Genomic DNA, 15,973 nt, shown 5'->3' on the forward strand with positions numbered 1-15,973 from the left:
CTGTGTGTCCCAGTGACCCTGGGTCCTTCCACTCCTCCTAGCTGGGCTGCTTTTCTGGGAAAGGGGAATGACAGAAGCCGGGGCAGCCAACTCACCATTTGGCCTACCTACTTTATGCCTCAGTCTCCCTCTCAGGAGAGAGGATTAGATCACCCCAGCCTAAAATGGCCACTGAAAAGAAAATTCAACATGATGGGGCAAAGATCCTGCATTTGGGGACAAATCCAAGGGAATCAAAAAAGCACTCTGGTGCCCTCAGCTCAGAAGACATTGGGGACATGTCTAGACCCTCCTTCCTATCACCACCACTTTTGATCAACAACTTTTGGGTATTATGCTAAATGCTTCATCTGCTTGTGACTTGTGTAATCCCACAATACCCACTTTACAGATAGGGAAACTGAGGCCCAGAGAGGGCCATGCCCTTGCCCTAGGTCACATAGTCTGATCTCTGCTTCCTACACTCACACATAGGCCAAGACTCCTGAGTATCCCTCCCTAACTCTCCTAATTTGTCTCTGGGGGGAAAAAAGCTAAAATAATGGGGATGGGGATAACATTTCATGAAATCTTTAATGAAATTGAGGAAGGGACACAAACAGAAGGGAAAGGCAATGGGGACAGGCTTGGGGCAAGGGAGATGGGCAGAAGCTGGGCAGGGCAGGGGCTCTCCTCTTCCCTGCAGCAACCATCCCCCAATCATCCCACTGATGGGGGAGGGAAGGAGGAAGATGGAGCCATAAATATGTCCAGAATCTCAAAGAGGCGAAGGGTAGAAAGAGTGGCTGTGGTGGGAAGGGGGGTCTCAGAGAGGAGGGAGGGGCAGGCCTGGGCCACCCTTGTCAGGGGGCCCTGGCTCCTTGGGTGGCCGGGGGGGCCCTGGAGGATCCCCAGGCTTTCGGCCGTGTTTGCGGAAGTAGCGGTAGCGCTGGACGTAGGCCCGTACCAGGTTGCTCACCTTCACCGGGTTGATCTCACCGCTTTTGCTGTGGCAGATCTGGGAAGCCAGGGGGCACCTGGAGTCACTGCCAGCCCCCTGCAGCCCCCTTCACCTTGGGACTACTGAGCAGCACAGTTTGCGCCTGGGATGGGAGCCACTCCCCCAATGACTAGACCAATGCCCACACTTGGACCTGCTAACAACGGGTTCCCCAATTGCCAAAATGAGCCCAGGTGGCCCTGAGGAAATCCTGTCATCCTCCTCACCTGCAAAACCACCCCCTCATTCCCATCTCCCCCCGTGCATACGTCAGACTGACAGATCTCGTTGCAGCACCTGTCCCCCTGTGCACCCCACCTTGTGGACAGCCTTCCTCAGGATGTCCTTGTATTCCTCCTTGGTAATGTCCTTCTTCTGATAGTACGGCTTGATGGCCAGCTTCACCTCTTCCACTGCCCGCTCCTGTGTGTGCAGCTTCTTCAGATACTGGTGCGTTGGTGACAGGGTGGGAGAAAAGGGACAGCAAGGCCCAAATGAACGCCTGTGGAACCTCCAGGCCTCCACTCACCTCTGCACGCCAGCTTAGCCTCCTTGACCATCTAGCTAGGCACAACCACACTGGCCCACTGGACAGAAGAGCTAGGAGGTGGAAGTCCTGTTTAGGGTCTGCCTTGTATTCTCCTTGCCACAGTCATACTAGCCCACTGGGCATCTCTACACTGGACCCTAAGCTGTCCCAGGCCTGGCCATAACAGGACACATGTATCCCCTCCCTCACAGTCCAGTGGGGAGATGTTAGCCAAGCAATTACAACCAGAAAAAAAAAAAAAAAAATTCTTTTGTGGGGGTGGTGCTGGGGATTGAACTCAGGGGCACTCAACCACTGAGCCACATCCCCATTCCTATTTTGTATTTTATATAGAGAAAGGGTCTGAGTTGCTTAGCACCTCACTTTTGGTGAGGCTGGCTGGCTTTTTTTTTTTTAAATATTTTTTTAGTTGCAGATGGACACAATATCTTTTATTTATTTATTTTTACGTGGTGCTGAGGATAGAACCCAGTGCCTCACACATGTAAGGCAAGTAAGTGCTCTACCATTGAGCTACAACTCCAGCCCCAAGGCTAGCTTTGAATTCATGATCCTCCTGTCTCAGCCTCCTGAGCCGTTGGGATTATAGGCATGCACCACTGCACCCAGCCAAACCCTTTCTTTTTTTAAAATATACATGACTTTTCCTAGTTTTTTTTAAATATATATCTTGGGGCTGGGATTGTGGCTCAGAGGTAGAGCGCTCGCCTAGCACGTGTGAGGCACTGAGTTCAATCCTTGGCACTACATAAAAATAAAGACATGTATCCATCTATAAATTAAAATAAATATTTAATATATTTATTTATTTATTATTTTATTTATTTTTTATATGGTGCTGAGGATCAAACCCAGTACCTCACAAGTGTGAGGTAAGTGCTCTACCGCTGAGCTCCAGCCCCCAGCCAACCACTTTTAATTAAACGTTTTAGGGCTGTGGTATGAAAATGTCACAAGATCTTCAGCAAGGTGGTGGTGAGTCCCAATTTGGGTTTTCATAACCCTGCCCTGACTCCTGATGAATGGCAAGATGGTGGGGCCCTTGGGGGAGCCAGCATTCTGGCAAGAAGCATAGAGTATGTGTTTGGAGGGCAGGGATATGTGGCTAAACTCAGGTTGTATAGATGGCACACTGGCACTGGAGTCCTGGTCTACCACTCCTGTAGGCAACCAAACTCTATAGCTTGTCTGTAAGATGCCGCAGTACCTATGGGAAGGACTAATGTGATGTTCACTGAGAACACAGCACAGGCTAGACACAGCATGGACTCAAAGGGAGCTGGATTATTGGGGAACAGGAGAGAATGCTGAGCACATAGAAGAGGCTCTGCCCTGGCCAGCAGGCTAGAAGTCTACACAGCAGAGCTGAAACAGTGGCACCCCTGCCTCAGTGAAATATTTGCAAAAGTCGCTGGGAATTGCCAAAAGGGGAACAAATTTTGTTCAGCAGAGGCTCCCTATCAAGCACAAGAGACAATCCCTTAGCAACACCACCAGGGAGGTCCCTTTCCTGATCCAGACAACTCTTGCCTCTGCCCCAGGATCAAAACACATAGGAGCAGGCAAAGGATCCTGGGAAGAGAAGGGATATATGGCTACAGTGGGGCAACATCTTGGATGACATGGCCACAAGGATGCAAACTGATGAGCTGCTGGGGAGCTCTATTGAAGGACTTCTCAGGTTTTCCCAGCCCAACAGAAAGTGGGTTTCTAAAGAGATACAGTCAAAAGAAAGAGAATGTTCCTCCCATCTCAAATGTGGAAACAGAAGATAGGAGAGAACAGACCTACTGTCCCAGCACCACAGCACATAGCACATGCCATGGACAAAGACCAGCTACACTATGGCCCCAATGTTTCTCACATGGGGATTTCTATGGGGCTTCATCTGGCTTTCCCTTTGGCACTCTCTACTAGACAGGTAAGGGTAGGCAGGGTTATTGGATGAGAAAGACATGCAGCTAGACCTGACCTAGCGGTAAATAGCTTCTGAGCCCCAAGAGTAGGAACTGAAAAACCCATGTCTGTATTTGCCTGGCAGCCATTCCTCTTCCCTTTATCTGGGAACATTTTCTTGACTTCTTTTGAAAATAACCCCCTCCCACTTACAAAGAGAAAGAGGGCAAGAGAACAAGAAGTAACTGAGTGCCAGACTTGTCTGTGTGTGAATGTGTACATGTGGGTATATTTACATACACACACATATTCATAATGTGCTATATGTATATTACACACACACATACAATTTTCTTTAAAAACCTGCTAGCCCCCTTTCCCATTCATCCATTCTAGTGGAAATTTAGTTTCTTATTATTTAATAACTGATTAATAACTTCTCCAGGGCCCAGCTCACCTTGTCTGTGTCCCCTCGTCCCTCGGAGCTGCTGCTGCCCTCTCTCTTGTCAGATGCAGCGGCCAGCCCAGTGGGGGTGGGTGGGGTAGAGCCACAGCCCCCCAGGGGGAGACTGCCAGGAAGCAGGTAGCTGGAGGGGCCAGGTGGTAGACCCAGAGAGGTGGGCACAGGAGCTGGGGCCACGCCCAAACCTGAGGGTGGTTTCCGGTGGCTGAGGATCTGTGGGAAAAGGTGGCGGGTGGGAGGCAGGGAGAGTTGCACAAGATGAGCAAAGAGTAAAGGGAGGTGGAAGGGAAAAAGGAACTTATAACCCTCACTGTTCCCACCCTGATTTTCCAACACATCTAGGGCAACACGGTCCTCTTCTGGCCAATACCTTGCCCCAAGGCCTGCTGGGAGTTGTAGTTCTTCTCCTAACCAGAGGCAATGAACAAAGGAAAGGTCTGTGGGGACTCTTCCCTAGGGAAGCCCACCTGGTTGGTGGCCTGGATCAGCTCCTGGGCCTTCGCTCGGCTTGCCAGGTTGGCTTCTTCCATCTTGAAGAGAAGTGCAGTCACTGCAGAAGGTGCAGAGGTAATGACATGGACATCAGGAGAGGAGATGGTGAACCTCACCTAGTCACCTGCTACTTTCTCCCACCCTTGGCCCGTAAGCCATAAGGCTTCACATACTTAAAACAGGAAAAAGGGGCCTCTGCCACTAAGAGAATCCAGCCTCAAAAAAAAAAAAAAAAAAAAAAGAAAGAAAGAAAGAAAGAAAGAAAGAAAGAAAGAAAGAAAGAAAGAAAAATCAAAAATCACCCCTTAACCTGAATGTTCTTAGGACTTAAGTGTGTGTGCATGATTAGGGAGAATATGATACCATGGTTACCAAGTGACAAGATGGTGGGAGACTGAGACTGTGTCCTACACACCCCTACCTTCCACTCATGGAGTTCCAGCCTCTCCCCTTAACTCTGCAATCTGACAGAGTCAACTGCCATCCTCTAAGGGACAGAGTGCCTTGTTCAAACCATCTTTTCTGATTCTTCTATCCTAGTATGGCTCTAGGGAAACCCCAGATCCAATGGCTCCTCCAGTCTGTGCTGGCTGCCATCTGTTCCTATTTGCCCTGCTCTCTCCCAGAATGCCCTGACACTTAGATGCCTCTGGAAAGACCCTGATGGGTCCTCAACCACCAGCCCATGTCCCTACATTCCTACCCCTCCCAGGGCATCCCCCTTTGCCTTTAAACATGTACCCACCAGTTCCTATCCTTGAACCTTTCTCATCTGCACACCACCCCACCCCTGCCAGCTGAACACTCACAGGCCAGGACGCCACTGGTGGTGCAGTCCACACCAGCCGGTAGGTTCCAGGGCATGGGCGGGGGCAGTGTGGGCAGCTGGGAGACACGAGTTGCTGGCCCATCCTCTGCCCCTGAGTCTCCAGCTGTGGACCCTGCACTGGGAGCAGTGCTAGGGGCAGCTGCAGCTGTGCTGGTGGCTGTGGTGGTCGCAGGCTGTTGCTCCTCCTCCTCCTCCTCCTCCTCTTCCTCCTCTTCTTCTTCCTCCTCCTCCTCTGCCCCACCTCGAACCCCAGCCTCTTCAGTAGCCTCTTCAGGCAAGAAGGAGACCTCAGGAGTCTTACAGCTACTATCCACAGTCTGTGAGTCTGGAGTGAGTGCAGGGGGTGGAGGGGCTGCCTTGGGGGGCGGGGTGCTAGGGGCCTTGGCTGCCCGCTCCTCCCCAGACCAGGAAGTCTCCTCTGCCCCCTTGGTTCCAGCTGCTTGACTACAACTATCTGCCTTGGATTTCTTCAGTGACACAGGGCCCCCACTGCCGCCACTGCTGCCTCCACTGCGGATCTTTTTCCTGGTCTTGGATGGCTTGGTCTTTCCCTTGGTCCCCTTGGCTTTCTTGGCCCCAGCCTTGGCTTTGACCTTGGTCTTTTTGGGCTTGGTGCTGCCTGGAGCAGCTTTGGCTACCTCTGTGGGAGCCCGCTCATCAGGCTTGAGGAAGGGGGAGCGGCTCTCCCGGTCACGGCTGAACTTGACTCCGATGGAGCCCAGGCCACCAGATGCAGCATCCTTAGCTGGGGTGGTGCTGCTGACACCTTCCCGGATCAGAACTGCCACCTTGGACTGCAGCTTCACTTTCCGGGAGGAACAGGAGGAGGAGGAGGAGGAGGAGCCTGAGCCACTGCTGACCAGAGGCTTTGGTGGGGGCCCTGAGGAAGGTGCTGACTCCTTGGGAGGCCGGGCCTTCTTAGACGACCTGTCCCTCTCCCTGTCTCTGTCCCTGTCCCGATCCCGGTCCCCCCCATCAAGAGCCTTCCGCCGAGAGCCCTTCTCCCGAGAAGAGGAAGAGGAGGAGGCAGCCCCTGAGCGCCGACGGTCCTTCTCACTGCTCTTGCCACCCCGCTCTTCCCCACTCAGTCCCTCTGAGTCGTACAGGACCTCACGCTTGGGTGATGAGGCTGGGGCCGGTGAGGGTCCTCGGGGGTCGGACTTGTCAAGCCGGCCCACAGTGATGGTCCGCTTGATGGCGAAGAGATCATGGTCCGTGAGGTCCTGGATAGAAGGCGGCACGGCCCCCCGGCGGCGGCTGTCCCGTTCTCCACTTGCCGAAGTGGAGCCTGAGGGCTGCTGGGTGGGCACCGGGGCCTTCTCGCCTCCATCCCCAGACCGCTTTTCACCCCGGGAACGTGATCGCTTCTTCTTCTTCTTGCTGCCGCCACCATCCCGGTGCTTGCCTCGATGCCGCTCACGCCTGGAGGATGACGACGAGGAAGTGGCCGGGGGCGGAGAGGCTGAGCGCCGCCGTCTCCGTCGTTTCTCCCTGGATCGTGACCTGCGGCTACCCCCGCGGCGGCGGTCTGAGCTGCGCGAGCGGCGACGGGCAGAGCGGGACCGGGAGCGGCGGCGGGCGGACGATGAGGTGTGGGAGCCTGGCTTGCGGTCCCGAGAGCGGTGCTTCTTGGAGTCCCAGGGGGAGGCCGGTGCCGGTGGGGCTGGCTGGGTGCCAGAAGAGGATGAGGCTGCCTCCTTCGCCTCGCCCCCGCTGCGCTTGCGCTCCCGCCTGGACTTCTTGCGAGTGGGTGGGCCCACAGCAGAGGCAGGGGTCGCAGTGGCGGTGGTCGGGGAGGGCGAGCGCTGGCGGTAGCGCTCCCGCCGCTGGGTCAGGATTTTGCGGCGGAGGTCCAGGCCACCCCAGCGCGTGTCGGCAGCAGGTGGCGCGGGGGCTGGCTCCCCTAGGTCCACCTGTAGAGCTCCCTCGCCATCGGACTCCGCGTGCAGAGACAAGAAGTCATCCCCCTCAGGGGCCCGAGGAGCAGGAGGTTGGGGCAGGGGCTGGGTTGTAGGGGTGACCGAGGAGGCCGGAGGAGGCCGGGGGGCCCTGCCACTGGCCCGGAAGAGGGAGAGCGCCACCCTGGGCTCTTCCTCTGGCTGGACGATCTCACCCTCCTCAATCTCTGAATCGGCAGGTGGCAATAGTGGTGGAGGGAGAACAGCTCCACCAGCTGTCACCACCTCCACAGAGACCTTGCCTTCCCGACAGGCCTCTGCCTCTGTCCCTACCACAAAGACACGCCGTCGGGTGGCTCCATCTGTTCTCGTGGAGTCCGCTTGGGGTGGTGTTCCAGGGGCTGGAGTTGGCTGTGGGGGCTGTGGGTCCGGGTGGGGACTCTCATCACCTGGGAAGTCCTGGCTCAGGCTATTATCATCATAGATGCCTGCCAGGGTCTCAGAGATGCGGCTGATGCTCTGGGACAAGCCTTCCTCCTCCTCTTCCTCCTCCTCCTCCTCTTCTTCCTCTTCCTCTTCCTCCTCCTCCTCCTCCTCAGGTGAGGGAGTCCCAGCTGATGAGCTGGGGTTGGAGCCAGTGGGCTCAAAGGGATCATACTTTTGCTCTGGAGCAGGTGGTGGGGAATAGGCCTCATCGGTGGGGTGGAAGGGGTCATAGATGTCAAATCGGGGGGCAGGAGGAGCTGGGGGGGCAGGTGGGGGAGGAGGAGGAGGAGGGGAAGGGGAGGATGAAGAAGGAGAAGGGGATGGTGAAGAGGAGGCAGAGGAGGGGGCAGGGGGTGGAGCAGGGCCCCCATCTCCTGTGCCCAGGGTGAGGAGGTGGCGGGCACAGGTGGGTTGAGAAGAGTGAGACTGTGGAGAAACTGCAAAGGAATAGGGCAGACAAGAGACATTGTCAGGGGCACTCCTTCCTGTCCCCTGGTGGAGGGGCCTGTAGGGAGGTCTGTGCCCATCACTGGCCCTCCCACTGACACTCACTGCACAACCAGGTGCTACTCAAGTGCTTTTCGTGGGTGCCATCTAGAGGATGCTCCTAACCCTACTCCAAAAGTACATGACCCTTGCGGCATGGGAGGCATTTGAGGAAGAGAGCTGAGTATCATTTCCATGGGCAGGCAATACAGAGCAGGGACCAACCAGGGTGCAAGCCCAGTCAATAGGGCCCTCAAGTCTGCAATCTCAGGCTGGAACAGCATCACACACTGGCCCTTGAAGCCTAGGAACCACCTTGACCAATAGTGGTGACACCATCACAGCAGAAACAGGCTGGAGCAGGAAAGCCAGGGTTCAAACCCAAGTCCACCTCCAAGGCCAAAGCAAGCCCTGGCTTGTGATGCCAACTGCCTGCTGTGAGAGTCTACCCCATTTTTGTGGAGACAAATATGAAGCTGAGAAGGTGAAATGGTGGTCCAAACCAAGGAGGTTGCAGACCTCACGTGCCTAGACAGCTGAAATCCTCCCAAGCTCTCCACTCTGACATGAGCCCCACCCAAAGGGCCACACCTGCTCCCAACTCAAAGACACCACTAATAGCAATGACTAGAGTTGGCTCCTTCCTCTGGGCCAGGCACATGCTTTGCAGATCACTTCCTTAGTTCACCTTTCTAAGACCCCTCTGCACTAAGCGCTACACTCTGGATGTCAAATGTCACAAAAGTGGAGACAGTTAATAGGCTGTGCCAAAAGTAAGGAGCTGGGCCTAGATTCAGATGTACGTATCTGCACATGGGGGCTGTTCTCTCAACCACACCACCAGGTCCCTGCCTTGCCAAGGGCACCAACATGGTCAGGTGAGGACAGTACCAGGAAAGCAAGGGGCTTACAAGGGCAGCTCTAGAGCCACCTTGTATTCAGATCAAGATTCCTGTCCTCACCAGTAATGTGACCATGGACAATGGCTCAACCTGTCTGCCTCAGTTTCCTCATCTACAAAATGGAACTTGGTTCATTTATTCAACACATTTTTACCAATCCCCTATTTGTGCCAGGCTCTGTTCCAGTTACTAGGGATAAAAAGCAGTGAGCAAAGCAGATAACATTCCCGGCTTTCTGGGAGCTTATGCTAGAGAGGGGAGAGGGAAAGACAGGTACCAAGTCTAGCTCATAGGCTGTCAGCTGCTGAGGTGCCTGGAGAATAAGGAAGCAGGCAAACCTGTGTTCACCCAGCACAGGTGACAGCAGGATTCAGGGAGTGGTGATGGCACCTAGTGCCCAAAGAGGACGTGGAGAGTGTGAGCACCTGTTTGCCCTTGTCATTACCACCACCTTTAGCACAACACAGTTGAGAGACTACAGTAATCCAGAAACAAAGAATGACACTTTCTCAAATAACCTCTATAACAGGACAGGATGATGATTTTGTTCTTTTTCCTGAAGTTTTAGTATTTTTCAAAGGAAAAAGACAAAAAGCCAACTGGAATAAAAAATAGGGCTGGGGCTAGGCACTGTGGCACACACCTATAGTTCTACCTACTGGGGAGGCTGAGGCAGGAGGATTGCTTGGACCCAGGAATTTGAGGTGAGCCTGGGCAACACAGTGAGAATCTTATCTCAAAAAAACAGGCTGAGAGTATAGCTCAGTCAAAGATCACCTGCCTAGCATTCACAAGTTCCTGACTTAGATCCCTAACACCACAAAAAAAAAGTAAAAGATGAAATATAACTCAGAGCCCCCTAAAAATAACTATTAGGTCTTGGATACATCTATGTCACTCTTAAGGTCCAGGCATCAAGTACAGCATTTTGCCTGTTTCTGGAATGAAGGTTTATTGGAAAGCTGCCCTACCGTTATTTACTTATCCTCTACAACCTCTGATTTTAAGAGAAATTTCAAAGCACACTTATGGCCCACAAGAATGACATGGGCCTAGGCACCATGTGTCTAAATGTAACCTGGCACAGTGGGTATATAAGCCACATTCATTAAGGGAACTGATGTCATGGCTGATATGATGCCATGTCTGAGCCAAATGCACCATCTTCCCCTCTCTACCTCCTTGAACATGTGTGTGCATGCAGAAGTGAAGTCTAAACTAATAGGAGTCCCAGGAATCAGCAGCATGTTGTTAAAAAAGCAAATTCCCAGACTCCCCCTCAGACTGCAAAATCAGAATCCCTGGGCCTAGTGATGTCCATATTACTAAGTATCTCAGATGTAGGCTCAAGTTGGAGAAGCACTGGTTTAAACAACACATGGGGGTCTACTGCCATGTGCAAGGTTAGGGAGCAGATTTTTACTTGCACAGTACACACTGTAGAAATAAAAAATGTGGGCTTTAGACTCAGGCCCACCTTAACTGAAGGCCTGGGTCCACTACTAAGCACCTGGCTGTGACATGGATCAAGTGCCTTCTCACTTGCTCACTGTTCACTCCTCTGGAGGACGGAGACTCTTGAGTTCCCCTCCTGGGGAGAGGAGTTCTCAATTTAGTGACACCAATAGTTAGCACTGGACACCAAGGGTTTCACATGTGCTCACTGCTCCTACTCAGTCCATCCCTACATCATCCAATTTTATTTTACATATACCTGTGTGTACACATAAATTTTACTGTAATCCCACATGAAAAAAAAGTTGAGTATTTTTGTCTAAATGACATGATTATCACTACTACTGTTACTAAAAACAGCTGACTCCCACATAACTCCAAGACCACCTGCCCATCTCTGCCCCAGCCTCACATACCCGTTTTGCCTGTCCTCCAGGCCCTGAGACGGGGCAGCAGGCTGGGCACAGATAGGGGGATAGGATCCCTGTCCCCAATTCGGACCTCGGCCACCAGCTCCAGCATGTCCTCGCTTCTGCAAGGCGGAAGGAGTAGTTGAGCCTCAGGGATGCTGCAGCTCTCAGATCAGGGCGATCCCCATTCCAACAGCCCAATGGCCCAATTACTCACTCGCCAGGCCGTAGGTCTAAGCGGCTGGGAACCCAGGTATCCGGAGGATCCAGGATGCTTACTAGCCCCGTGAGGAAGCTGTCTGCAGCCATGTCCAACACCTGGAGTAGGCCAGGAGGGGCTCCATGCTGTGAGAACTCACAAATATTATATCCCCAGTACCTAAGCTCTCAGGAACCCAGACACTGAGACCCCAAGAAAACTCAGGGTCATACCTATTCCCTTATGCTGCCTGCTATCAGAAATTAAGACCCGGAGATCAAGCCCCCAGAACTTCCTGTCGTCCTTTGTCAGGACCCCAGATCCAGGAGACTGGTTGCCTTCCCCATTCCTCCAAAACCAGGAGTGAAGGTACCCAGCCCCTCTTACTCACAGTAGCCGTGTCAGTTCCCCCTGACTCCTGGGGACGGGGCTCTGACCGTGGGCTCCGGCAGCGCCTCCATCGAAGGCCATGACACCGAGAACCATCTAGAAAAAGAGATTTGCATAGAGATTGGAGATAGAACTAGTCACAAAGACCTCCTGGGGGAGGGGGGAGCCTGTTCTAGTGCTTGACAATGGAACCATGCATCACTTCCCAACTCAGGCCCTGGAGGGCTTCCCAACAGCCTCTTCTGGGGCTTCTCATTCACCCAGTTGTTCTCCTCATGCTCACAGGATGAAGTCCACATGCTTCAGCTTGATGTTCAGCCCCTACTGCAACCCAGTCTCCATAGACTTCTCCTGTTCCCCCTCATATCCTACCACCCTGCTCACACCCTCCCGCACCTAGCCCCAAGGAACCACAGCCAGTCCCTTAATGCCATGCCCTTGTGCCACATACCTGCTTCCCCCTTGCCTAATAGGCTTCCCTCCAATCAGACAACTCTGATACATTCATCAAGATCCAGCACACCTTTTACCCTCCTAGGAAGCCTTGCTGACCCTCTCCCTCCATGCTCGTTTGGGGAGCTCTCCTGCCTTCTCATAGTGCATGGAGCTACCTCTAGGCTGTGACTGTCTCTCCCCTGCACTGGACTGTGGGCCCCTCAAAGGCAGCTATGAGGTCCAGCCTATCTTTGGCTCCCTGTGCCCAGCACAAGGATAGTACCCAGTAGTCCCAGGAAAAGCTTATCCAAATGATATAAGGATAAAGAATGCAGAGAAGGTGAGGCTGAAAAGAACCAGAACCCACCATACCTTTATCATTCGGCAGATCCCCCTGCAGGGAGCTTCCCACAGCCTGCTGAATGGCCCGCTGGGGAAAAAGGGGGTGGGTTGGGGGGTGGAAAAACCAAGAGTCAGAGGTCTCAGGTAAACTACCCTCTGCAACCTCTGCTGCTTGGGAGACAAAACATTCCAAACACCCCTACCACCAAGCAGGAGTACTGAGCCAAGAATGCAGGCCCCCAGCTTCCTCCCTGGTCTCCTCCCCATAGGCCCTGAAGACAGGGCCCTGGAATCTGGACTCCCAGCACTTCCTCCTCCCTCAGCTCCAGGAGTCCAGCAGCCTCACCAGAATAAAGGCAGAAGGAGAAAGTGTGGGGTCTCTATCAGGTGGACCATCACCCCGATCCTCGCCTGACTCCTCTGTCTTTCCTCGAGACTCATCTTCTTCCTCCATGGTCACCTGGTGGTCAAGGGGCAACAGTGTGGAGTGGAGGCCAGGGAAGGGGATGAAAGCAGAGGATGGATGTGAAGACCTCAAGGGCCTCCAACAGTGCCTCCATCAGCATCCTCTTCAGCATCCCTCCTCCTTTACTTTATCCCAGTCTATCCTGTCCTTGGGAGAGTGCATACACACATGGACTAGAGCAATTCTTTCTTTTCCTGGCTTTCACCTGTCAACAGGTCTCCTCGGTCACCTATTTCAAGATCTTGCTCCCTAGTTCCCATGGCTCCCCAACATCCTATCCAGACTTCAAGACCTCACTCCTTACCCTCATAGGACTAACACAGACTTTTTTTATGTGTTGTGATTTCAAACAGTGTGTTCCACAGTCCCATAAACCCACCTTTCCCAAACTGATAATATACAAGTGTACTAGACATCATCCAATGCCAGGTACCACACAGCTTCACAGGGCATCAATTATCCTCGATGGTGAGGGACCAAAGAATTTTTATTTATATATTAAAAAATGGAGCTGTGAGATTAGTCTGCAAAACCTGTAATGCCACTTTTAAAGCAAAAATGCTAAAGAAAGGCATGCTTTCCCCTAGTCTCATGGAGGCACTTGCCTGTTACCTTGTTGCCTATCCTGTGAAGCATGGCCAAAGCCCTGGCAATGCCACAGAAATTCTTAAGATTACAGTGCCAGTTAAGCAGCTGAAAGAGCATTCTTTAGACTGGCAGATGTCCTGATTAGAACTTCAAAAAATATGAATATTACAGCTGTGAGCTTTGTCATAACTGACAAATCCAATGCTCAGAAAACAATACCCAATGTCAAAATTCCTAGAAAGCTTCAAAATCCCTAAGCCATACTCTGTGCTTATCTGTAAATGGCAAAATAGTAGCATCTATCTCAGAGAATAGCTGTGAGAATTAAAAGCCACAGACTCATTAGCACATCCAAAGTACTCAATACACATTAACAGTAATTATATCATTAGTTCTTAATGTCCAGTTTTCCCCTACATCTGTCTCCCCCACTTCCTCTGCTATAAATCTGTGAAGAAAAGATCTCAGCACTGGTCTCTGACTTACTACAGATCTTTCAAGCTGTGCCCAATCTTCCATTCACATATTTAACCTCACAGTACTCTAAAAGTCTGCCTCTTCTCTAACCCCTCACAGACACATCTTGCCCTGTTATACTGTATCCCAGTTTCTCTAGCCAACATTCAACACCCCTAGTCTTGTGGACAGTTCCCAGCCCCATAGCTGCTCTCCAGCACCTCCTAGGAAGCACATGTTACCCAGAATAGTCACATATCCAAGATCTCCTGCCTACAGACTTGAAGACCCACAAACCCTCTGCAGCATATTACTCTTGAGTCATGCTCTCAGCTCCTTAGATCTTTCAGACATTAGAAGGTTCTGCAGATAACTGTAGTTCTCAAACTACAGAGTCCGGGAACAGTTTAGTACATCACAAATAGCTTGTTACAAAAAGTAAGTAGAACATAACAAAAATTCTTCACAGTGCTTCACAAGTAGTAAATGGAAATATCAATTCATGGATCTTGCATATTAGTTACATACATATGTTGTTATGCACTGAGTTTCAATGAGAAATGTATTCCTGACTGCCAACCAAGGTTAAAAAAGTGTGAAAAGCACTGTGCTGGGTAAGTGTAGAAGACCTTACAGACCCTCTCAGACTTTCATGGACTAATTCTAACTTTCTTTACAGCTCCAGGACAATGCAAAAATTTTAAGCAATTTTCATGTGAATTACTTTCTGAAGAGCAAGTACATTTGAGCTGGGCAAAATATCCAACACTCTATTTTGCATTATTCTCCACATGTTTATCTGGCCCCCAAAGGCATTTGAGTTTGCTTCAAGCATAGAAATTGGATTCTTGCAATTCCATCAAAACCACCCTAGATGATTCCAGGTCCTTCTAACTGCCCCCAGGCTCCTGTCACCCAGATCAGATACTTGGAGACCCATCCACGATTCTTAATACTCCACAATATTTGCCTCCCATCCCTGGTGGGGGTGGGAGGGGAACAAATTTCATTCCTGAGGTGGCCTTCAGCGACTTTTCTACCCTCAGAGTTCTTCCAGGCATGATAAATAGTCAGACCTATGTAGATCAGCCGCATCGGCAGACCAGCCCATGTAGACACTTGCCAGTCCTAACAGACATACCCCAGGTGCTGTAGGTGGCTTTGCAGATACTCCTCAGCTCTTGCAGACCTCCTTCACCCCTGGGACACAGCTCAAGATCTCAAGATGGCCCCAAAACACTCAGCAGACCCTATCCTCCGGTCTGCCTATAAAGACGAGCTACAGTGCCTACAGACACTACCCAAGTTAGGTATATGATGGAGAGCAGGCCCTAGGCCCGGTCCAAGCCCTACAGACACCCCCAGTCCTCTCAGGGACACCCCGTAGACGCCCCCTGTTACCCACAGACGCATCCAGGGGCCCTGAGAAGGCCCCCTACTCGGCGCCAGGCTTCGCCACCGCAGCCGGGTTCCAGACTACGCCGCTAAGCCCTCCAGGCCCCGTGGCGTGACGGGGGGTACCCCCGGACAACTAGCAACCCGACTCCGCCCCGCCCACCCCAATAGGCCCGAGCCCCGCGGCCCGGACCGCCGCCGCCATCTTACCCCGCCGCTCGGGCTGCGGCTCCGGCCCCAGCGCGGGGCGGGGCGGGATGGGGCGGGGCTCGAGAGCAAAGGGGGGAGGGGGCGGAGCTAAAGCGCCGCCGAGCTTGCCGGGATTTCAAGTACCGAGCACGGTGCCCTGAAGGCGGGCAGGAAGAAAACCGGACTCGGTTTCCCAGCAGGCGATGGGGCACATGGAGCGGGGTACGCGCGACGCACGCCGGGATGCGTAGTCCGCGTACCGCCACCGTCGCGCGGGGACAGCAAGGGGGTGAGAGGTGAAGTGGGCGGAGTTGCTGTGGCTCGCGGTGAGGCCCCACAGTCCCCTGCGCGCGCGGGGAAAGGACGGCGGAATCGGAAGTGGCGTAAAATATTGCTCAGCAGAACAGATGCAAGGGAATTGTAGTTCGGCCGAGTGAGCAGTACTGGCTGGAAGTCGCCCCGCCCACATTCTAGAGATCATAGACTCCAGATCCCGCAATACCCCCTCTAAATTTAGAACCAAGGAGCTGGACTCTTCAGCCTCCTCACTTAGGATGGAAAAGTCGGAATTCTTAATTATTTCACAGCAGGATTTTCCTTCTTCAGGAATCAGTCCTCCTTTCTCAAATCCAAGTCAGGAGCTCGGCCTTTCCCCCTTTAGACTATT

General features: G+C 52.6%; 1 protein-coding gene across 3 annotated transcripts; it reads right to left on the reverse strand.

Moving 5' to 3' along the window:
• Positions 1-554: 554 nt before the first annotated feature.
• On the reverse strand, positions 555-15,399 carry Scaf1 (SR-related CTD associated factor 1). Of its 3 annotated transcripts, none has more exons than XM_076838299.1 (11): positions 15,328-15,399; positions 12,559-12,672; positions 12,243-12,300; positions 11,437-11,531; positions 11,064-11,164; positions 10,853-10,968; positions 5,190-8,030; positions 4,356-4,438; positions 3,883-4,101; positions 1,298-1,426; positions 555-997 (listed from the first exon to the last, which is right to left on the reverse strand). In XM_076838299.1, exons 2-11 carry the CDS (start codon positions 12,664-12,666, stop codon positions 806-808), a joined length of 3,942 nt encoding a protein of 1,313 aa, XP_076694414.1. In that variant the 5' UTR covers positions 12,667-12,672; positions 15,328-15,399; the 3' UTR covers positions 555-805. The 3 variants fall into 3 exon arrangements, with proteins under 3 accessions (XP_076694414.1, XP_076694416.1, XP_076694415.1); XM_076838301.1 differs by lacking the exon at positions 15,328-15,399 and adding an exon at positions 15,128-15,259; XM_076838300.1 differs by lacking the exon at positions 15,328-15,399 and adding an exon at positions 14,864-15,106.
• Between the last annotated feature and the right edge of the window lie 574 nt (positions 15,400-15,973).

Source organism: Callospermophilus lateralis, chromosome 18, assembly GCF_048772815.1.
Source record: "Callospermophilus lateralis isolate mCalLat2 chromosome 18, mCalLat2.hap1, whole genome shotgun sequence".
Lineage (NCBI taxonomy): Eukaryota > Metazoa > Chordata > Mammalia > Rodentia > Sciuridae > Callospermophilus > Callospermophilus lateralis.